Source organism: Oncorhynchus gorbuscha, linkage group LG14 (genome assembly GCF_021184085.1).
Source record: "Oncorhynchus gorbuscha isolate QuinsamMale2020 ecotype Even-year linkage group LG14, OgorEven_v1.0, whole genome shotgun sequence".
Lineage (NCBI taxonomy): Eukaryota > Metazoa > Chordata > Actinopteri > Salmoniformes > Salmonidae > Oncorhynchus > Oncorhynchus gorbuscha.
Genome location: NC_060186.1, coordinates 75,139,151 through 75,157,402, shown reverse-complemented (window position 1 = coordinate 75,157,402; position 18,252 = coordinate 75,139,151). Strand labels below are relative to the sequence as shown.

General features: G+C 47.1%; 1 protein-coding gene across 5 annotated transcripts in view; it reads right to left on the bottom strand.

Moving 5' to 3' along the window:
- LOC123995404 (ryanodine receptor 3-like) overlaps window positions 1–18,252 on the bottom strand; it is a 295,285-nt gene that overhangs the window by 95,268 nt on the left and 181,765 nt on the right. For all 5 annotated transcript variants that reach the window (XM_046298980.1, XM_046298984.1, XM_046298981.1 and 2 more), the window contains 6 exons: window positions 13,878–14,004; window positions 13,597–13,711; window positions 9,168–9,300; window positions 4,432–4,535; window positions 3,556–3,691; window positions 326–509 (listed from right to left, as the gene is read on the bottom strand). In XM_046298980.1, coding sequence (XP_046154936.1) covers window positions 326–509; window positions 3,556–3,691; window positions 4,432–4,535; window positions 9,168–9,300; window positions 13,597–13,711; window positions 13,878–14,004 — 799 coding nt within the window. The remainder of the gene's footprint in view (window positions 1–325; window positions 510–3,555; window positions 3,692–4,431; window positions 4,536–9,167; window positions 9,301–13,596; window positions 13,712–13,877; window positions 14,005–18,252) is intronic.

Here is an 18,252-nt window from a genome sequence, read left to right as displayed (position 1 = left end):
ACCCATTGATTTATGGTTCTGTTTACGGTGGTTTTGTTTATTAAACTGCGCCGATGGAAATCAGTTTTTGCTCTGCCGCGCCTGACTTCTCTGCCTCCAGTACACATCCCCTACAGGACTCCGGACCAAACTGATGGAGTCAGCAGGAGCAGGTACCCCGGGTACATTGGAAATCAGTTTTTGCTCTGCCGCGCCTGACTTCTCTGCCGCCAGTACGCACCACCTACACAACCTTGAATTGTCTTCCATATTCCTTCCACTACTCAATGACCCTATGTTAATTAAAGGTGTCATCTGATGGTGAGTGATTGAAAGATTGAATTACCCAGAAGGTTCTCCATTGGCTGTACAGGGCAGGTCCAGAGCAGGGTCCTCAGATATCTTAATGGCTTCCAGCATGGCCGCCAGCAGACCGTTGCCTCCCTCTCCTCTCAGAGCGGGACCAAAACACTCGGGACGCCTGATCAGCAGCTTCACCACCGTGTTAGAGTTCTCCTCTACACTCTCACCTGCAGGGTGAGATGGAGGGGAAAGGAATCAGGGAGGGATGGATGTGGGGGGGTGATGGAGCCAGGGAGGGGGAGGGAGGGGTGGAGAAAGGAGGAGAGCGGCAATTAGGAAAAAAGGGAGAGAGGAAGGGAGAGAGGTAGGGAGAGAGGGAGAGAGGAAGGGAGAGAGGTAGGGAGAGAGGGAGAGAGGAAGGGAGAGAGGCAGGTATTGAGGTAGGGAGAGAGGTAGGGAGAGAGGTAGGGAGAGAGGGAGACGGGAAGGGAGAGAGGTAGGGAGAGAGGCAGGGAAAGAGGTAGGGAGAGAGGTAGGGATAGAGGAAGGGAGAAAGGTAGGTAGAGAGGAAGGGAGAGAGGAAGGGAGAGAGGAAGGGAGAGAGGAAGGGAGAAAGGTAGGTAGAGAGGTAGGGAGAGAGGTAGGGAGAGAGGAAGGGAGAGAGGAAGGGAGAGAGGCAGAGAGAGAGGCAGAGAGAGAGGAAGGGAGAGAGGTAGGGAGAGAGGAAGGGAGAAAGGTAGGTAGAGAGGAAGGGAGAGAGGAAGGGAGAGAGGTAGGGAGAGAGGAAGGGAGAAAGGTAGGTAGAGAGGAAGGGAGAGAGGAAGGGAGAGAGGAAGGGAGAGAGGTAGGGAGAGAGGAAGGGAGAAAGGTAGGTAGAGAGGAAGGGATAGAGAAAGGGAGAGAGGCAGGGAGAGAGGCAGGGAGAGAGGCAGGGAGAGAGGCAGGGAGAGAGGAAGGGAGAGAGGTAGGGAGAGAGGTAGGGAGAGAGGAAGGGAGAGATGTAGGGATAGAGGAATGGCAAGAGGAAGGGAGAGAGGTGGGGAGAGAGGAAGGGCGACAGGAAGGGAGAGAGGCAGAGAGAGAGGCAGAGAGAGAGGAAGGGAGAGAGGTAGGGAGAGAGGAAGGGAGAAAGGTAGGTAGAGAGGAAGGGAGAGAGGAAGGGAGAGAGGTAGGGAGAGAGGAAGGGAGAAAGGTAGGTAGAGAGGAAGGGAGAGAGGAAGGGAGAGAGGTAGGGAGAGAGGAAGGGAGAGAGGAAGGGAGAAAGGTAGGTAGAGAGGAAGGGAGAGAGGCAGGGAGAGAGGCAGGGAGAGAGGCAGGGAGAGAGGCAGGGAGAGAGGAAGGGAGAGAGGTAGGGAGAGAGGTAGGGAGAGAGGAAGGGAGAGAGGTAGGGATAGAGGAAGGGCAAGAGGAAGGGAGAGAGGTGGGGAGAGAGGAAGGGTGAGAGGAAGGGAGAGAGGCAGGGAGAGAGGTAGGGAGAGAGGTAGGGAGAGAGGCAGGGAGAGAGGAATGGAGAGAGGGAGAAGGGAAGGGAGAGAGGTAGGGAGAGAGGCAGGGAAAGAGGTAGGGAGAGAGGGAGACTGGAAGGGAGAGAGGTAGGGAGAGAGGCAGGGAGAGAGGGAGACGGGAAGGGAGAGAGGCAGGGAGAGAGGTAGGGAGAGAGGAATGGCGAGAGGAAGGGAGAGAGGCAGGGAGAGAGGCAGGGAGAGAGGAAGGGAGAGAAGAAGGGAGAGAGGCAGGGAGAGAGGTAGGGAGAGAGGTAGGGAGAGAGGTAGTGAGAGAGGAAGGGCGAGAGGAAGGGAGAGAGGCAGGGAGAGAGGCAGGGAGAGAGGTAGGGAGAGAGGTAGGGAGAGAGGAAGGGAGAGCGGAAGGGAGAGCAGAAGGGAGAGCAGAAGGGAGAGAAGGGAGAAAGGTAGGTAGAGAGGAAGGGAGAGAGGCAGGGAGAGAGGAAGGGAGAGAGGCAGGGAGAGAGGAAGGGAGAGAGGTAGGGAGAGAGGCAGGGAGAGAGGAAGGGAGAGAGGTAGGGAGAGAGGAAGGAAGAGAGGAAGGGAGAGAGGAAGGGAGAGAGGTAGGGAGAGAGGAAGGGAGAGAGGAAGGGAGAGAGGAAGGGAGAGAGGGAGAGAGGAAGGGAGAGAGGGAGAATGGAAGGGAGAGAGGTAGGGAGAGATGGAGAGAGGAAGGGAGAGAGGCAGGGATAGAGGAAGGGATTGAGGTAGGGAGAGAGGTAGGGAGAGAAGGAGAATGGAAGGGAGAGAGGTAGGGAGAGAGGCAGGGATAGAGATAGGGAGAGAGGTAGGGAGAGAGGTATCTCTCTCCCTTTCTGTCTCTCTGGCCCTCTCCCTCTTTATCTCTATCTCTCTCCCTTTCTGTCTCTCTGCCCCCCCCCTCTTTCTCGATCTCTCTCTCTTTCTGTCTCTCTGCCCCCTCTCTTTATCTCGATCTCTCTCCCTTTCTGTCTCTCTGCCCCCCCCTCTTTCTCGATCTCTCTCCCTTTCTGTCTCTCTGCCCCCCCTCTTTCTCTCTCTCTCCCATTATGTCTCTGTCCCCCTCTTTCTCTCTCTCTCCCTTTCTGTCTCTCTGCCCCCCTCTTTCTCTCTCTCTCTCCCCTTTCTGTCTCTCTGCCCCCCCCCCCCCTCTTTCTCGATCTCTCTCCCTTTCTGTCTCTCTGCCCCCTCCCCTCTTTCTCAATCTCTCTCCCTTTCTGTCTCTCTGCCCCCCCACTCTTTCTCGATCTCTCTCCCTTTCTCTCTCTCTGGCCCTCTCCATCTTTATCTCTATCTCTCTCCCTTTCTGTCTCTCTGCCCCACCCCCCTCTTTCTTTCTCTCTCTCCTTTTCTGTCTCTCTGCCCCACCCCCTCTTTCTTTCTCTCTCTCCCTTTCTGTCTCTCTGCCCCCTCCCCACCCTCTTTATCTCTATCTCTCTCCCATTATGTCTCTGCCCCCCTCTTTCTCTCTCTCTCTCCCTTTCTGTATCTCTGCCCCACCCCCCTCTTTCTTTCTCTCTCTCCCTTTCTGTCTCTCTGCCTCACCCCCTCTTTCTCTCTCTCTCTCCCGTTCTGTCTCTCTGGCACTCTCCCTCTTTATCTCTCTCTCTCTCCCGTTCTGTCTCTCTGGCACTCTCCCTCTTTATCTCTATCTCTCTCCCTTTCTGTCTCTTTGTCCCCCCCCTCTCTTTCTCTATCTCTCTCCCTTTCTGTCTCTCTGTCCCCTCTCTTTATCTCTATCCGTCTCCCTTTCTGTCTCTCTGCCTCCCCCCTCTCTTTCTATCTGACATACCGTTGCTGAAGACAGCGAAGCGGAGGAAAGACAGATATCTCTCTCCCTCTATGGGGTTCCAGCCAATGTCAGGATATCCTTTAGCCAGGAGCATGACACAGCTCTGCAGCCCACAGCCTGCCAGGTAGGTTACCACCTGAATACAGAAACACTTTGGTGAGTCCTTCAGCACTCTACTACACAGTCCTTCCTAACTCAGATTCCGCTCTCCAGAAATGTGCCCTCATCACTCAAATGTCAGAATCAGGGACTGTCAGTGACAGCCTGAGTCCACTCTCCAGCCTGCCTGTTCAAGTTGAACAAATGCATTTCATTTGTCGACTCGGACTGGATTTGGAGCGGCAGGATTTTGGGCAGGTGAGTGTGAGGGATGTGTATTATATAATGTGGCAGGTGAAGGTGAGGGATGTGTATTATATAATGGACAGGTGAGTGTGAGGGATTTGTATTATATAATGGACAGCTGAATGTGAGGGATGTGTATTATATAATGGACAGGTGAAGGTGAGGGATGTGTATTATATAATGGACAGGTGAAGGTGAGGGATGTGTATTATATAATGTGGCAGGTGAAGGTGAGGGATGTGTATTATATCATGGACAAGTGAAGGTGAGGGATGTGTATTATATAATGGACAGCTGAAGGTGAGGGATTTGTATTATATAATGGACAGCTGAAGGTGAGGGATGTGTATTATATAATGGACAGGTGAAGGTGAGGGATGTGTATTATATAATGTGGCAGGTGAAGGTGAGGGATGTGTATTATATCATGGACAAGTGAGGGTGAGGGATGTGTATTATATAATGTGGCAGGTGAGTGTGAGGGATGTGTATTATATAATGTGGCAGAGTGACCGACAGTGTGTCTCCCACCTTCTCAAGGTCAGGCTCCTCCAGTGCGAGGGCCAGGCTGTTGTTGTCCATCACTGAAGACGCTGCTACGTCCAGGGGAGTAGAACCCCTCATTGCTGGGGAGGCTGAGGAGACAATGGAAGAAAACTAAAACATGTCATTTCCTGCCTCTTGTCTTGAGACACTCGGCAGAAACGTCAACTGTCATGTTCACTATTGTGGACATGGAATAAACGATACAAGAGCACTTTAATTTTGACACCCACTAAATCTCTCAATTGTAATAAGAGGCAGGGGAGAGACAGACAGACAGGAAACGACACGCGCATTCCTTTTCAACCAGCAGGGGGCAGTGTCTCGGCATCTCTTAAACTGCATACCATCTATACCATTACATCAAATCCTGATGCACTTCCTACTTCCAACCTCCCAGCCAGTGATTTGGTTACCTCCCATTAGTGTAGGGGCCAGTGTATAGTTAGGGGATAAATAAGATGTGAGGAACATTTTTTTTGTGACACATTTAGTACAGTCAGCATATAATATTAGTGCTTTGAAATCAATATCAAACTATTTAGAACCGTTGTTGCAGTAGCATAAATTACAACGATTTGATTTGAAACACAAACATGGAGATGATTTGAATGTGTGCCCATTAAGTGCTGTTATCTTGAAAAGCCTTTTAGGTGAGGTGTTCATTGTCAGCAGCTTTTTGTACATTAATTGTCCTCAGCATATCAGCGCTATAAAACCATTTTAAATCAATTTGAAAAGCTTTAGCATCAATTACAACCATTTGCTTCTAAGCCCATAGAGAACAGTATATGAGGGTGATTTGCATAGAGAACAGTATATGAGGGTGATTTGCATAGAGAATAGTATATGAGGGTGATTTGCATAGAGAATAGTATATGAGGGTGATTTGCATAGAGAATAGTATATGAGGGTGATTTGCATAGAGAACAGTATATGAGGGTGATTTGCATAGAGAATAGTATATGAGGGTGATTTGCATAGAGAACAATATATGAGGGTGATTTGCATAGAGAACAGTATATGAGGGTGATTTGCATAGAGAATAGTATATGAGGGTGATTTGCATAGAGAATAGTATATGAGGGTGATTTGCATAGAGAACAGTATATGAGGGTGATTTGCATAGAGAATAGTATATGAGGGTGATTTGCATAGAGAACAGTATATGAGGGTGATTTGCATAGAGAACAGTATATGAGGGTGATTTGCATAGAGAATAGTATATGAGGGTGATTTGCATAGAGAACAGTATATGAGGGTGATTTGCATAGAGAATAGTATATGAGGGTGATTTGCATAGAGAATAGTATATGAGGGTGATTTGCATAGAGAATAGTATATGAGGGTGATTTGCATAGAGAACAGTATATGAGGGTGATTTGCATAGAGAATAGTATATGAGGGTGATTTGCATAGAGAATAGTATATGAGGGTGATTTGCATAGAGAATAGTATATGAGGGTGATTTGCATAGAGAATAGTATATGAGGGTGATTTGCATAGAGAACAGTATATGAGGGTGATTTGCATAGAGAATAGTATATGAGGGTGATTTGCATAGAGAATAGTATATGAGGGTGATTTGCATAGAGAACAGTATATGAGGGTGATTTGCATAGAGAATAGTATATGAGGGTGATTTGCATAGAGAATAGTATATGAGGGTGATTTGCATAGAGAATAGTATATGAGGGTGATTTGTACGTGCCCATTACGTGCTATGATCTTGAGAATGAGACATCTCCTATCACTCACATCTCCTATCACTCACATCTCCTATCACTCACATCTCCTATCACTCACATCTCCTATCACTCACATCTCCTATCACTCACATCTCCTATCACTCACATCTCCTATCACTCACAGTAAGGTCAGCAGCTATTCCTTACAGTCCAACCCTAATGAGTCATCAGTCTATGCACTGGATCCCTAAATAACCCCATCACCCTGTCCTCTCTATCCCTCTCTCTCTTTCATTCCAGATCTCCTTCTCTCCATCTCTCCCTTTCTTGATTGCTCTCTATGCTACCTTTTCCCATCTCTCTCTCACCTTCCCTTCTCCATCACTCTCTCACCTTCCCTTCTCCCCTAGTGAAGGGGACAGCTGAGTCCCCTAGTGAAGGGGATAGCTGAGTCCCCTAGTAAAAGGGACAGTCACTACCCCTGTCACTGCCCCAGACCCAGTCCCAGTCACAGCCCAGCCCCAGTCACTGCACCAGCCACAGGGACAAAAGCCAAACTGTGCCCTCTCATTCTCTCATTCCATCACTTCTCTCCTCTCTATATACTTCTAACTCTCCCTCATTTGCCTTGCTAGCAGGAACAACATAACAGAGTGTTTCTTCTCCCACTCTCTGTCACCCGCTATCTGATTGTCATTGTCCCAGTACCATTGCTCCCCTTTGTCTCTTCTGTCCCAGAGCTCCTCGGGGGAGACAGAGCTCACGCAGTGTTTTGTCCCACAAACAGAGGGGACAGTGTACACATTATTACTAACCCAGGTCAGGCCCATAACCCTGACCAGGCCGATAACCCAGGCCGATAACCCAGGCCAAGCCCATACTGCTGCTGTTTGTTTTCTGTGCACTGTCTCTCTCTCTGCCACCATTCTCTCTCTCCTCTCTTACATACAGTGCCTTGCGAAAGTATTCGCCCCCCTTGAACTTTAAGACCTTTTGCCACATTTCAGGCTTCAAACATAAAGATATAAAACTGTATTTTTTTGTGAAGAATCAACAACAAGTGGGACACAATCATGAAGTGGAACGACATTTATTGGATATTTCAAACTTTTTTTAACAAATCAAAAACTGAAAAATTGGGCGTGCAAAATTATTCAGCCCCTTAAGTTAATACTTTGTAGCGCCACCTTTTGCTGCGATTACAGCTGTAAGTCGCTTGGGGTGTCTCTATCAGTTTTGCACATCGAGAGACTGAATTTTTTTCCCATTCCTCCTTGCAAAACAGCTCGAGCTCAGTGAGGTTGGATGGAGAGCATTTGTGAACAGCAGTTTTCAGTTCTTTCCACAGATTCTCGATTGGATTCAGGTCTGGACTTTGACTTGGCCATTCTAACACCTGGATATGTTTATTTTTGAACCATTCCATTGTAGATTTTGCTTTATGTTTTGGATCATTGTCTTGTTGGAAGACAAATCTCCGTCCCAGTCTCAGGTCTTTTGCAGACTCCATCAGGTTTTCTTCCAGAATGGTCCTGTATTTGGCTCCATCCATCTTCCCATCAATTTGAACCATCTTCCCTGTCCCTGCTGAAGAAAAGCAGGCCCAAACCATGATGCTGCCACCACCATGTTTGACAGTGGGGATGGTGTGTTCAGGGTGATGGGCTGTGTTGCTTTTACGCCAAACATAACGTTTTGAATTGTTGCCAAAAAGTTCAATTTTGGTTTCATCTGACCAGAGCACCTTCTTCCACATGTTTGGTGTGTCTCCCAGGTGGCTTGTGGCAAACTTTAAACGACACTTTTTATGGATATCTTTAAGGAATGGCTTTCTTCTTGCCACTCTTCCATAAAGGCCAGATTTGTGCAATATACGACTGATTCTTGTACAGAGTCTCCCACCTCTGCTGTAGATCTCTGCAGTTCATTGCAGAGTGATCATGGGCCTCCTGGCTGCATCTCTGATCAGTCTTCTCCTTGTATGAGCTGAACGTTTAGAGGGACGGCCAGGTCTTGGTAGATTTGCAGTGGTCTGATACTCCTTCCATTTCAATATTATCGCTTGCACAGTGCTCCTTGGGATGTTTAAAGCTTGGGAAATGTTTTTGTATCCAAATCCGGCTTTAAACTTCTTCACAACAGTATCTCGGACCTGCCTGGTGTGTTCCTTGTTCTTCATGATGCTCTCTGCACTTTTAACAGACCTCTGAGACTATCACAGTGCAGGTGGATTTATACGGAGACTTGATTACACACAGGTGGATTGTATTTATCATCATTAGTCATTTAGGTCAACATTGGATCATTCAGAGATCCTCACTGAACTTCTGGAGAGTGTTTGCTGCACTGAAACTAAAGGGGCTGAATAATTTTGCACGCCCAATTTTTCCGTTTTCATGATTGTGTCCCACTTGTTGTTGATTCTTCACAAAAAAATACAGTTTTATATCTTTATGTTTGAAGCCTGAAATGTGGCAAAAGGTCGCAAAGTTCAAGGGGGCCGAATACTCTCGCAAGGCACTGTATGTATGTCCTCTCTCACTATGCCCTAATTCATACCCTTCTTGTTAGGAGAACAGCGACAGAGGCTGCTGGGGTGCTCTCTCTCTCTCTCTCTCTCTCTCTCTCTCTCTCTCTCTCTCTCTCTCTCTCTCTCTCTCTCTCTCTCTCTCTCCTTCCTTCCTTCCTTCGCTCCTTCCTTCACCCCCCCCTCCCTCCCTCCCTCCCTCCCTCTTCGAGCCACCTTCCCCTCTCTCCTGTTACCCACCCAGTCCGACAGAGCAGTTCTCCAGTAGTCTGCTGGGGTGCCCTCCCTCCCTCCCTCTCTGAGCCACCTTCCCCTCTCTCCTGTTACCCACCCAGTCCGACAGAGCTGTTCTCCAGTAGGCTGCTGGGGTGCCCTCCCTCCCTCCCTCTCCGAGCCACCTTCCCCTCTCTCCTGTTACCCACCCAGTCCGACAGAGCTGTTCTCCAGTAGGCTGCTGGGGTGCCCTCCCTCCCTCTCCGAGCCACCTTCCCCTCTCTCCTGTTACCCACCCAGTCCGACAGAGCTGTTCTCCAGTAAGTAGCTGAGATGGTCAAACATGGCCTTCTGGTTCTGTCGGCTGATACGACAAAAGTAACACAGGAACCGACAGCAGCTGGCAACCATCTTGGGGAAGGCTATCTCCTAAAAAGAGAGAGGGAAACATAACTTTTAACCATGTAATATACTGAACAAAACTATATAAACAACATGTAAAGTGTTGGTCCCATGTTTCATGAGCTGAAATAAAAGATCCCAGAAATGTTCCATACGCAAACAAACCTTATTTCTCTCAAATCTGGGCACAAATTTGTTTACGTCCCTGACAGTGAGCATTTTTCCTTTGCCAAGATATTCCATCCACCTGACAGGTGTGGCATATCAAGAATCTGATTAAACAACATGATCATCACACATGTGCACCTTGTGCTGGGGACAATAAAAGGCCGATTTAAAATGTGCCTTTTTTGTCACACTACACAATGTCACAGATCTTTCAAGTGTTGAAGGAGTGTGTAATTGGCATGCTGGCTGCAGAAATATCCACCAGAGCCGTTGCCAGACAAATTCATGTTTATTTCTCTACCATAATCTGCCTCCCACGTCATTTTAGAGAATTTGGCAGTTGGTTCCCCCGGGCTCACAACAACAAACCACATGTAACCACGCCAGCCCATGACCTCCACATCTAGCTTCTTCACCTGTAGGATCATCTGAGACCAGCCACACGGGCAGCTGATGAAACTAATAATGCCCTTTGTGGCGAAAAACTAATTCTAATTGTGTGGGCCTGGCTCCCCATTGGGTGGGCATATGCCCTCCCAGGCCCACCCGTGGCTGTGCCCCTGCTCAGTCATGTGAAATCCATAGATTAGGGCATAATGACTTTACAGTGCATTTCAATTGATTGATTTCCTTATATGAACTGTAATTCAGTAAAATCGTAGAAATTGTTGCATGTTGCGTTTATATTTTTGTTCAGTATAGAATATTACATTATTAGTCTATTTGTTATGACAGAAAACATATATATTGTTTATCTTATGTTAACCACCCCCTTCCCCCCAGAAAACTAGGGCCAAGTAACTTTTATTTAATTTAAAGCTTTAATATTGCAGATAGATTGTGGCCGAAAATCTGAAAGTAACTTGTCAATGGGAGACTGTGTCTGTTTGAGATTGAGAGATCACAAGTTAGAATGGAGCTCATGTCATGTTATTGAATCAACATCATTGAAAACAGCCCCCCCCCCCTCAGCTCAAAGGACCTTTGACAACATTACAAGACAGTCCTTCACAACAAACTGTAAATCTGACATATGCTTAAACCTGCTTACAAGCAATGACTTTGGTGGTCCATATGGGGCACTGAATACACACACACACACACACACACACACACACACACACACACACACACACACACACACACACACACACACACACACACACACACACACACACACACACACACACACACACACACACACACACACAAAGACACACACACAAAGACACACACACAAAGACACACACACAAAGACACACACACACACACACACACACACACACACACACACACACACACACACACACACACACACACACACACACACACACACACACACACACACACACACACACACACACACACACACACACACACACACACACACACACACATACACACATACACACAAACAGTGCAGGAATTCATGTTACTGGTCCTGACTAATGAGATTGCCAACCAGATTTGACGGCTTGCGGTAGGTCTGTTTGTCAGTCACTCAGGCTGTCTGGGGATGCATGGCATTGTTCAGCTCATGCTTGGCTGCTGGCACACAGAGACAGTATTAAATCATACCCCAGTCTTATAGCACACCCCAAAAAGGACTGGCATGAGAGTCCCTGCTCCTCTACCCCTCACATCACATTACCAGACCTGTACCCCCTCCAATCCTCTCCTGGACATCCAGCACCCATCTACCTACCCTTACCCCCCCCCTTACATGTCCTGCCCAACTCCCCTGTAATCTCCTTACTCTCTCCTTCTGGGTACTGAGTGGTTGATCTTGGGTAGGATCCCTATATGTGCTGATAGCTAGGCCTCAACATACGTTCCTGGGATCATGTTACAGATAAACCTGACAGTACAGCGCCTGTATGGCTGTTAACATCACAGCTATTTGGATCTCCTTGGGATGCCCTTGGGATATCCTTGGGATCTCTTTGGGATCTCCTTGGGACCAAGATCTCCTTGGGACCAGACAGAGAGCACACATTACATTATTAGTTTTAAAGTCTCTGCACTGGCTGTCTGTGAGTTTTAAGACTCTTCTATTGGTTTTAAATCAATCCACGATTGTGCACCACAATACATATCAGACATGCTTTTAAGTTTTGTACCCAGTAGGTAGGGACCTACTGGCCTTCTAACTTTCCCAAAGCCTAGGACCAAGAGGCATGGAGAGACAGCCTTTAGTTACTATTCCCCCTGCCTCTGGAATAGCCTGCTAGAGAACCTGAGGGGGACCAAGAGGCATGGAGAGCCAGCCTTTAGTTACTATTCCCACTGCCTCTGGAATAGCTTATCAGAGAACCTGAGGGGGACCAAGAGGCATGGAGAGGCAGCCTTTAGTTACTATGCCCCCAGCCTTTAGTTACTATGCCCCCAGCCTTTAGTTACTATGCCCCCAACCTTTAGTTACTATGACCCCAGCCTTTAGTTACTATGCCCCCAGTCTTTAGTTACTATGCCCCCAGCCTTTAGTTACTATGCCCCCAGCCTTTAGTTACTATGCCCCCAGTCTTTAGTTACTATGCCCCCAGCCTTTAGTTACTATGCCCTCAGCCTATAGTTACTATGCCCCCAGCCTTCAGTTACTATGACCCCAGCCTTTAGTTACTATGCCCTCAGCCTTTAGTTACTATGCCCCCAGTCTTTAGTTACTATGCCCCCAGCCTTTAGTTACTATGACCCCAGCCTTTAGTTACTATGTATTCCCCAGCCTTTAGTTACTATGCCCCCATCCTTTAGTTACTATGCCCCCAGCCTTTAGTTACTATGCCCCCAGCCTTTAGTTACTATGCCCCCAGCCTTTAGTTACTATGCCCCCAGCCTTTAGTTACTATGCCCCCAGCCTTTAGTTACTATGACCCCAGCCTTTAGTTACTATGTCCCCAGCCTTTAGTTACTATGCCCCCAGCCTTTAGTTACTATGCCCCCAGCCTTTACTTACTATGCCCCCAGCCTTTAGTTACTATGCCCCCAGCCTTTACTTACTATGCCCCCAGCCTCTGGAATAGCCTGCCAGAGAACCTGAGGGGGGACGAAACTGTGGACATTTTCAAAAAGATCATAAAACACACCTTTTTCCTCAGGGAAATATGTATATATTTTTTTGCCTTTTAGTTTTAAATTGTTATTCTTTAGTATTTTCATCTTCTTATTTTTCTTGTGTAGTAAATATTTTTATTTTATTTTATTGTTTATTTATTTATTTCTGTGAAGCGCATTGTGTTGCATTCGTGTCTGAAATGTGCTATTTAAAAAAAGCTTTATTTGATGAGAAAGGATTTAAACATTTTGATTCAACTCATGAATTATATTGAATGTATCTATGTTCCCGTTTATATCTTAATCTATTCACATAAGTCCAGTACTTTAACTAGACGAGGAGAGAATATATCTTTAGACTAATGAGCTACAGTACCTGTGACTTGTCTCCTCTTTAGACTAATGAGCTACAGTACCTGTGACTTTGTCTCCTCTTTAGACTAATGAGCTACAGTACCTGTGACTTTGTCTCCTCTTTAGACTAATGAGCTACAGTACCTGTGACTTGTCTCCTCTTTAGACTAATGAGCTACAGTACCTGTGACTTTGTCTCCTCTTTAGACTAATGAGCTACAGGACCTGTGACTTGTCTCCTCTTTAGACTAATGAGCTACAGTACCTGTGACTTGTCTCCTCTTTAGACTAATGAGCTACAGGACCTGTGACTTGTCTCCTCTTTAGACTAATGAGCTACAGTACCTGTGACTTTGTCTCCTCTTTAGACTAATGAGCTACAGGACCTGTGACTTGTCTCCTCTTTAGACTAATGAGCTACAGTACCTGTGACTTTGTCTCCTCTTTAGACTAATGAGCTACAGTACCTGTGACTTTGTCTCCTCTTGAGACTAATGAGCTACAGTACCTGTGACTTGTCTCCTCTTTAGACTAATGAGCTACAGTACCTGTGACTTTGTCTCCTCTTTAGACTAATGAGCTACAGGACATGTGACTTGTCTCCTCTTTAGACTAATGAGCTACAGTACCTGTGACTTGTCTCCTCTTTAGACTAATGAGCTACAGGACCTGTGACTTGTCTCCTCTTTAGACTAATGAGCTACAGTACCTGTGACTTTGTCTCCTCTTTAGACTAATGAGCTACAGTACCTGTGACTTGTCTCCTCCCAGCACGTTGACCATCACCTCCATGACAGTCTCATGCATCCCCAGGACTCTCATTAGGTTGGGGTGCTGGTAGAACACCTTGTTGTTCATTATGTCACTGCAGACACACAGAGGCCAGCTAATTATCTGAGCTAACAGTTGTTTTATAGTTGAACTACACCAGATCAAACAACCTTAGTGTGTGTTGAGCAATACTGTAGATGTATGGATCACTACAGTAATATTAAATGCACACACACACATACCCTCCACTCCTCTCTCACCCCAGTCCGTCGATCATGAGTTTCTCCTCTTCTTTCCCCATGCGTACAGACAGTAGTGATCTGATCTGGCCCAGAGAGGCCAGGAGGTTGACACAGTCCTGTACTGACACAGCAGAGATGGTGTAACCTGGTAACAGTAAGAGACTAAAGTTAAACTGGACAGTTCTATACTGACACAGCAGAGATGGTGTAACCTGGTAACAGTAAGAGACTAAAGTTAAACTGGACAGTTCTATACTGACACAGCAGAGATGGTGTAACCTGGTAACAGTAAGAGACTAAAGTTAAACTGGACAGTTCTATACTGACACAGCAGAGATGGTGTAACCTGGTAACAGTAAGAGACTAAAGTTAAACTGGACAGTTCTATACTGACACAGCAGAGATGGTGTAACCTGGTAACAGTAAGAGACTAAAGTTAAACTGGACAGTTCTATACTGACACAGCAGAGATGGTGTAACCTGGTAACAGTAAGAGACTAAAGTTAAACTGGACAGTTCTATACTGACACAGCAGAGATGGTGTAACCTGGTAACAGTAAGAGACTAAAGTTAAACTGGACAGTTCTATACTGACACAGCAGAGATGGTGTAACCTGGTAACAGTAAGAGACTAAAGTTAAACTGGACAGTTCTATACTGACACAGCAGAGATGGTGTAACCTGGTAACAGTAAGAGACTAAAGTTAAACTGGACAGTTCTATACTGACACAGCAGAGATGGTGTAACCTGGTAACAGTAAGAGACTAAAGTTAAACTGGACAGTTCTATACTGACACAGCAGAGATGGTGTAACCTGGTAACAGTAAGAGACTAAAGTTAAACTGGACAGTTCTATACTGACACAGCAGAGATGGTGTAACCTGGTAACAGTAAGAGACTAAAGTTAAACTGGACAGTTCTATACTGACACAGCAGAGATGGTGTAACCTGGTAACAGTAAGAGACTAAAGTTAAACTGGACAGTTCTATACTGACACAGCAGAGATGGTGTAACCTGGTAACAGTAAGAGACTAAAGTTAAACTGGACAGTTCTATACTGACACAGCAGAGATGGTGTAACCTGGTAACAGTAAGAGACTAAAGTTAAACTGGACAGTTCTATACTGACACAGCAGAGATGGTGTAACCTGGTAACAGTAAGAGACTAAAGTTAAACTGGACAGTTCTATACTGACACAGCAGAGATGGTGTAACCTGGTAACAGTAAGAGACTAAAGTTAAACTGGACAGTTCTATACTGACACAGCAGAGATGGTGTAACCTGGTAACAGTAAGAGACTAAAGTTAAACTGGACAGTTCTATACTGACACAGCAGAGATGGTGTAACCTGGTAACAGTAAGAGACTAAAGTTAAACTGGACAGTTCTATACTGACACAGCAGAGATGGTGTAACCTGGTAACAGTAAGAGACTAAAGTTAAACTGGACAGTTCTATACTGACACAGCAGAGATGGTGTAACCTGGTGTAACCTTAGACAACTTCCGGGTTGGAGCGAGTGGTCGCATCGGCACTTCGCTCCCGCAGGTAGTATAACTCTTTCATTACATTTCATTATATTTCATTATAGCACAACGGTTTGATTTGTCTAATCTTAGCAATTTCTTCTCAGCTAGCTACATAGCCGTCTTTGTATCAAAGATAATTGCGTAATTATCGTATTTCGCCGTCCTAACGTAGTCTTCACTAGCCAGCTAGCTAACGTCCACTGATTAGCTGCACTGGAGAAACTATTACACTCAACTGAACGACTTGATTAGTGTAGTGTTAGCTAGCTACATAGCTGTCTTTGCTGTCTTCGTATCTTTGTATCCAAGATAATTGTGTAGTTTAGGTTTAGAGTGTGTAGTCTTAGAGTGATTATCTTATTTACCGAGGTTAGCTAGCCAGCTATTTGTCGTCCTTAACGTAGGAGACTCTGCTAGCTAGCCAACAGCTAGCCGACAGCTAGCCAACGTCTACCGAATAGACTCACAACCCGGTCGCATTCACAGGTAGTATCACATTTTCATTTCATTTCATTACAGTACAACGGTTTGATTTGTTTGATCGTAGCTAGCTACATAGCTAGCTACATAGCCGTCTTTGTATCAAAGATAATTGTGTAGTCTAGAGCGATTTTCTAGGTTAGCTAGCCAGCTATTGTCGTTCTTTTAACGCAACGTAACGTAAACAACACTACTAGCTAGCCAGCTAGCCCCCGAATAGCAGCACTGCAGAAACTATTACACTCAACGGAACGACTTGATTAGTGTAGTGTCAACAACGCACCCACTACCAGCTAGCCTACTTCAGCAGTACTGTATCATTTTAATCATTTTAGTCAATAAGATTCTTGCTACGTAAGCTTAACTTTCTGAACATTCGAGACGTGTAGTCCACTTGTCATTCCAATCTTCTTTGCATTAGCATAGCCTCTTCTGTAGCCTGTCAACTATGTGTCTGTCTATCCCTGTTCTCTCCTCTCTGCACAGACCATACAAACGCTCCACACCGCGTGGCCGCGGCCACCCTAATCTGGTGGTCCCAGTGCGCACGACCCACGTGGAGTTCCAGGTCTCCGGTAGCCTCTGGAACTGACGATCTGCGGTCAACAAGGCAGAGTTCATCTCAGCCTATGCCTCCCTCCAGTCCCTCGACTTCTTGGCACTGACGGAAACATGGATCACCACAGACAACACTGCTACTCCTACTGCTCTCTCTTCGTCCGCCCACGTGTTCTCGCACACCCCGAGAGCTTCTGGTCAGCGGGGTGGTGGCACCGGGATCCTCATCTCTCCCAAGTGGTCATTCTCTCTTTCTCCCCTTACCCATCTGTCTATTGCCTCCTTTGAATTCCATGCTGTCACAGTTACCAGCCCTTTCAAGCTTAACATCCTTATCATTTATCGCCCTCCAGGATCCCTCGGAGAGTTCATCAATGAGCTTGATGCCTTGATAAGCTCCTTTCCTGAGGACGGCTCACCTCTCACAGTTCTGGGCGACTTTAACCTCCCCATATCTACCTTTGACTCATTCCTCTTTGCCTCCTTCTTTCCACTCCTCTCCTCTTTTGACCTCACCCTCTCACCTTCCCCCCCTACTCACAAGGCAGGCAATACGCTCGACCTCATCTTTACTAGATGCTGTTCTTCCACTAACCTCATTGCAACTCCCCTCCAAGTCTCCGACCACTACCTTGTATCCTTTTCCCTCTCGCTCTCATCCAACACCTCCCATACTGCCCCTACTCGGATGGTATCGCGCCGTCCCAACCTTCGCTCTCTCTCCCCCGCTACTCTCTCCTCTTCCATCCTATCATCTCTTCCCTCTGCTCAAACCTTCTCCAACCTATCTCCTGATTCTGCCTCCTCAACCCTCCTCTCCTCCCTCTCTGCATCCTTTGACTCTCTATGTCCCCTATCCTCCAGGCCGGCTCGGTCCTCCCTCCCGCTCCGTGGCTCGATGACTCATTGCGAGCTCACAGAACAGGGCTCCGGGCAGCCGAGCGGAAATGGAGGAAAACTCGCCTCCCTGCGGACCTGGCATCCTTTCACTCCCTCCTCTCTACATTTTCCTCCTCTGTCTCTGCTGCTAAAGCCACTTTCTACAACGCTAAATTCCAAGCATCTGCCTCTAACCCTAGGAAGCTCTTTGCCACCTTCTCCTCCCTCATGAATCCTCCTCCCCCTCCCCCCTCCTCCCTCTCTGCAGATGACTTCGTCAACCATTTTGAAAAGAAGGTCGACGACATCCGATCCTCGTTTGCTAAGTCAAACGACACCGCTGGTTCTGCTCACACTGCCCTACCCTGCGCTCTGACCTCTTTCTCCCCTCTCTCTCCAGATGAAATCTCGCGTCTTGTGACGGCCGGCCGCCCAACAACCTGCCCGCTTGACCCTATCCCCTCCTCTCTTCTCCAGACCATTTCCGGAGACCTTCTCCCTTACCTCACCTCGCTCATCAACTCATCCCTGACCGCTGGCTACGTCCCTTCCGTCTTCAAGAGAGCGAGAGTTGCACCCCTTCTGAAAAAACCTACACTCGATCCCTCCGATGTCAACAATTACAGACCAGTATCCCTTCTTTCTTTTCTCTCCAAAACTCTTGAACGTGCCGTCCTTGGCCAGCTCTCCCACTATCTCTCTCTGAATGACCTTCTTGATCCAAATCAGTCAGGTTTCAAGACTAGTCATTCAACTGAGACTGCTCTCCTCTGTATCACGGAGGCGCTCCGCACTGCTAAAGCTAACTCTCTCTCCTCTGCTCTCATCCTTCTAGATCTATCGGCTGCCTTCGATACTGTGAACCATCAGATCCTCCTCTCCACCCTCTCCGAGCTGGGCATCTCCGGCGCGGCCCACGCTTGGATTGCATCCTACCTGACAGGT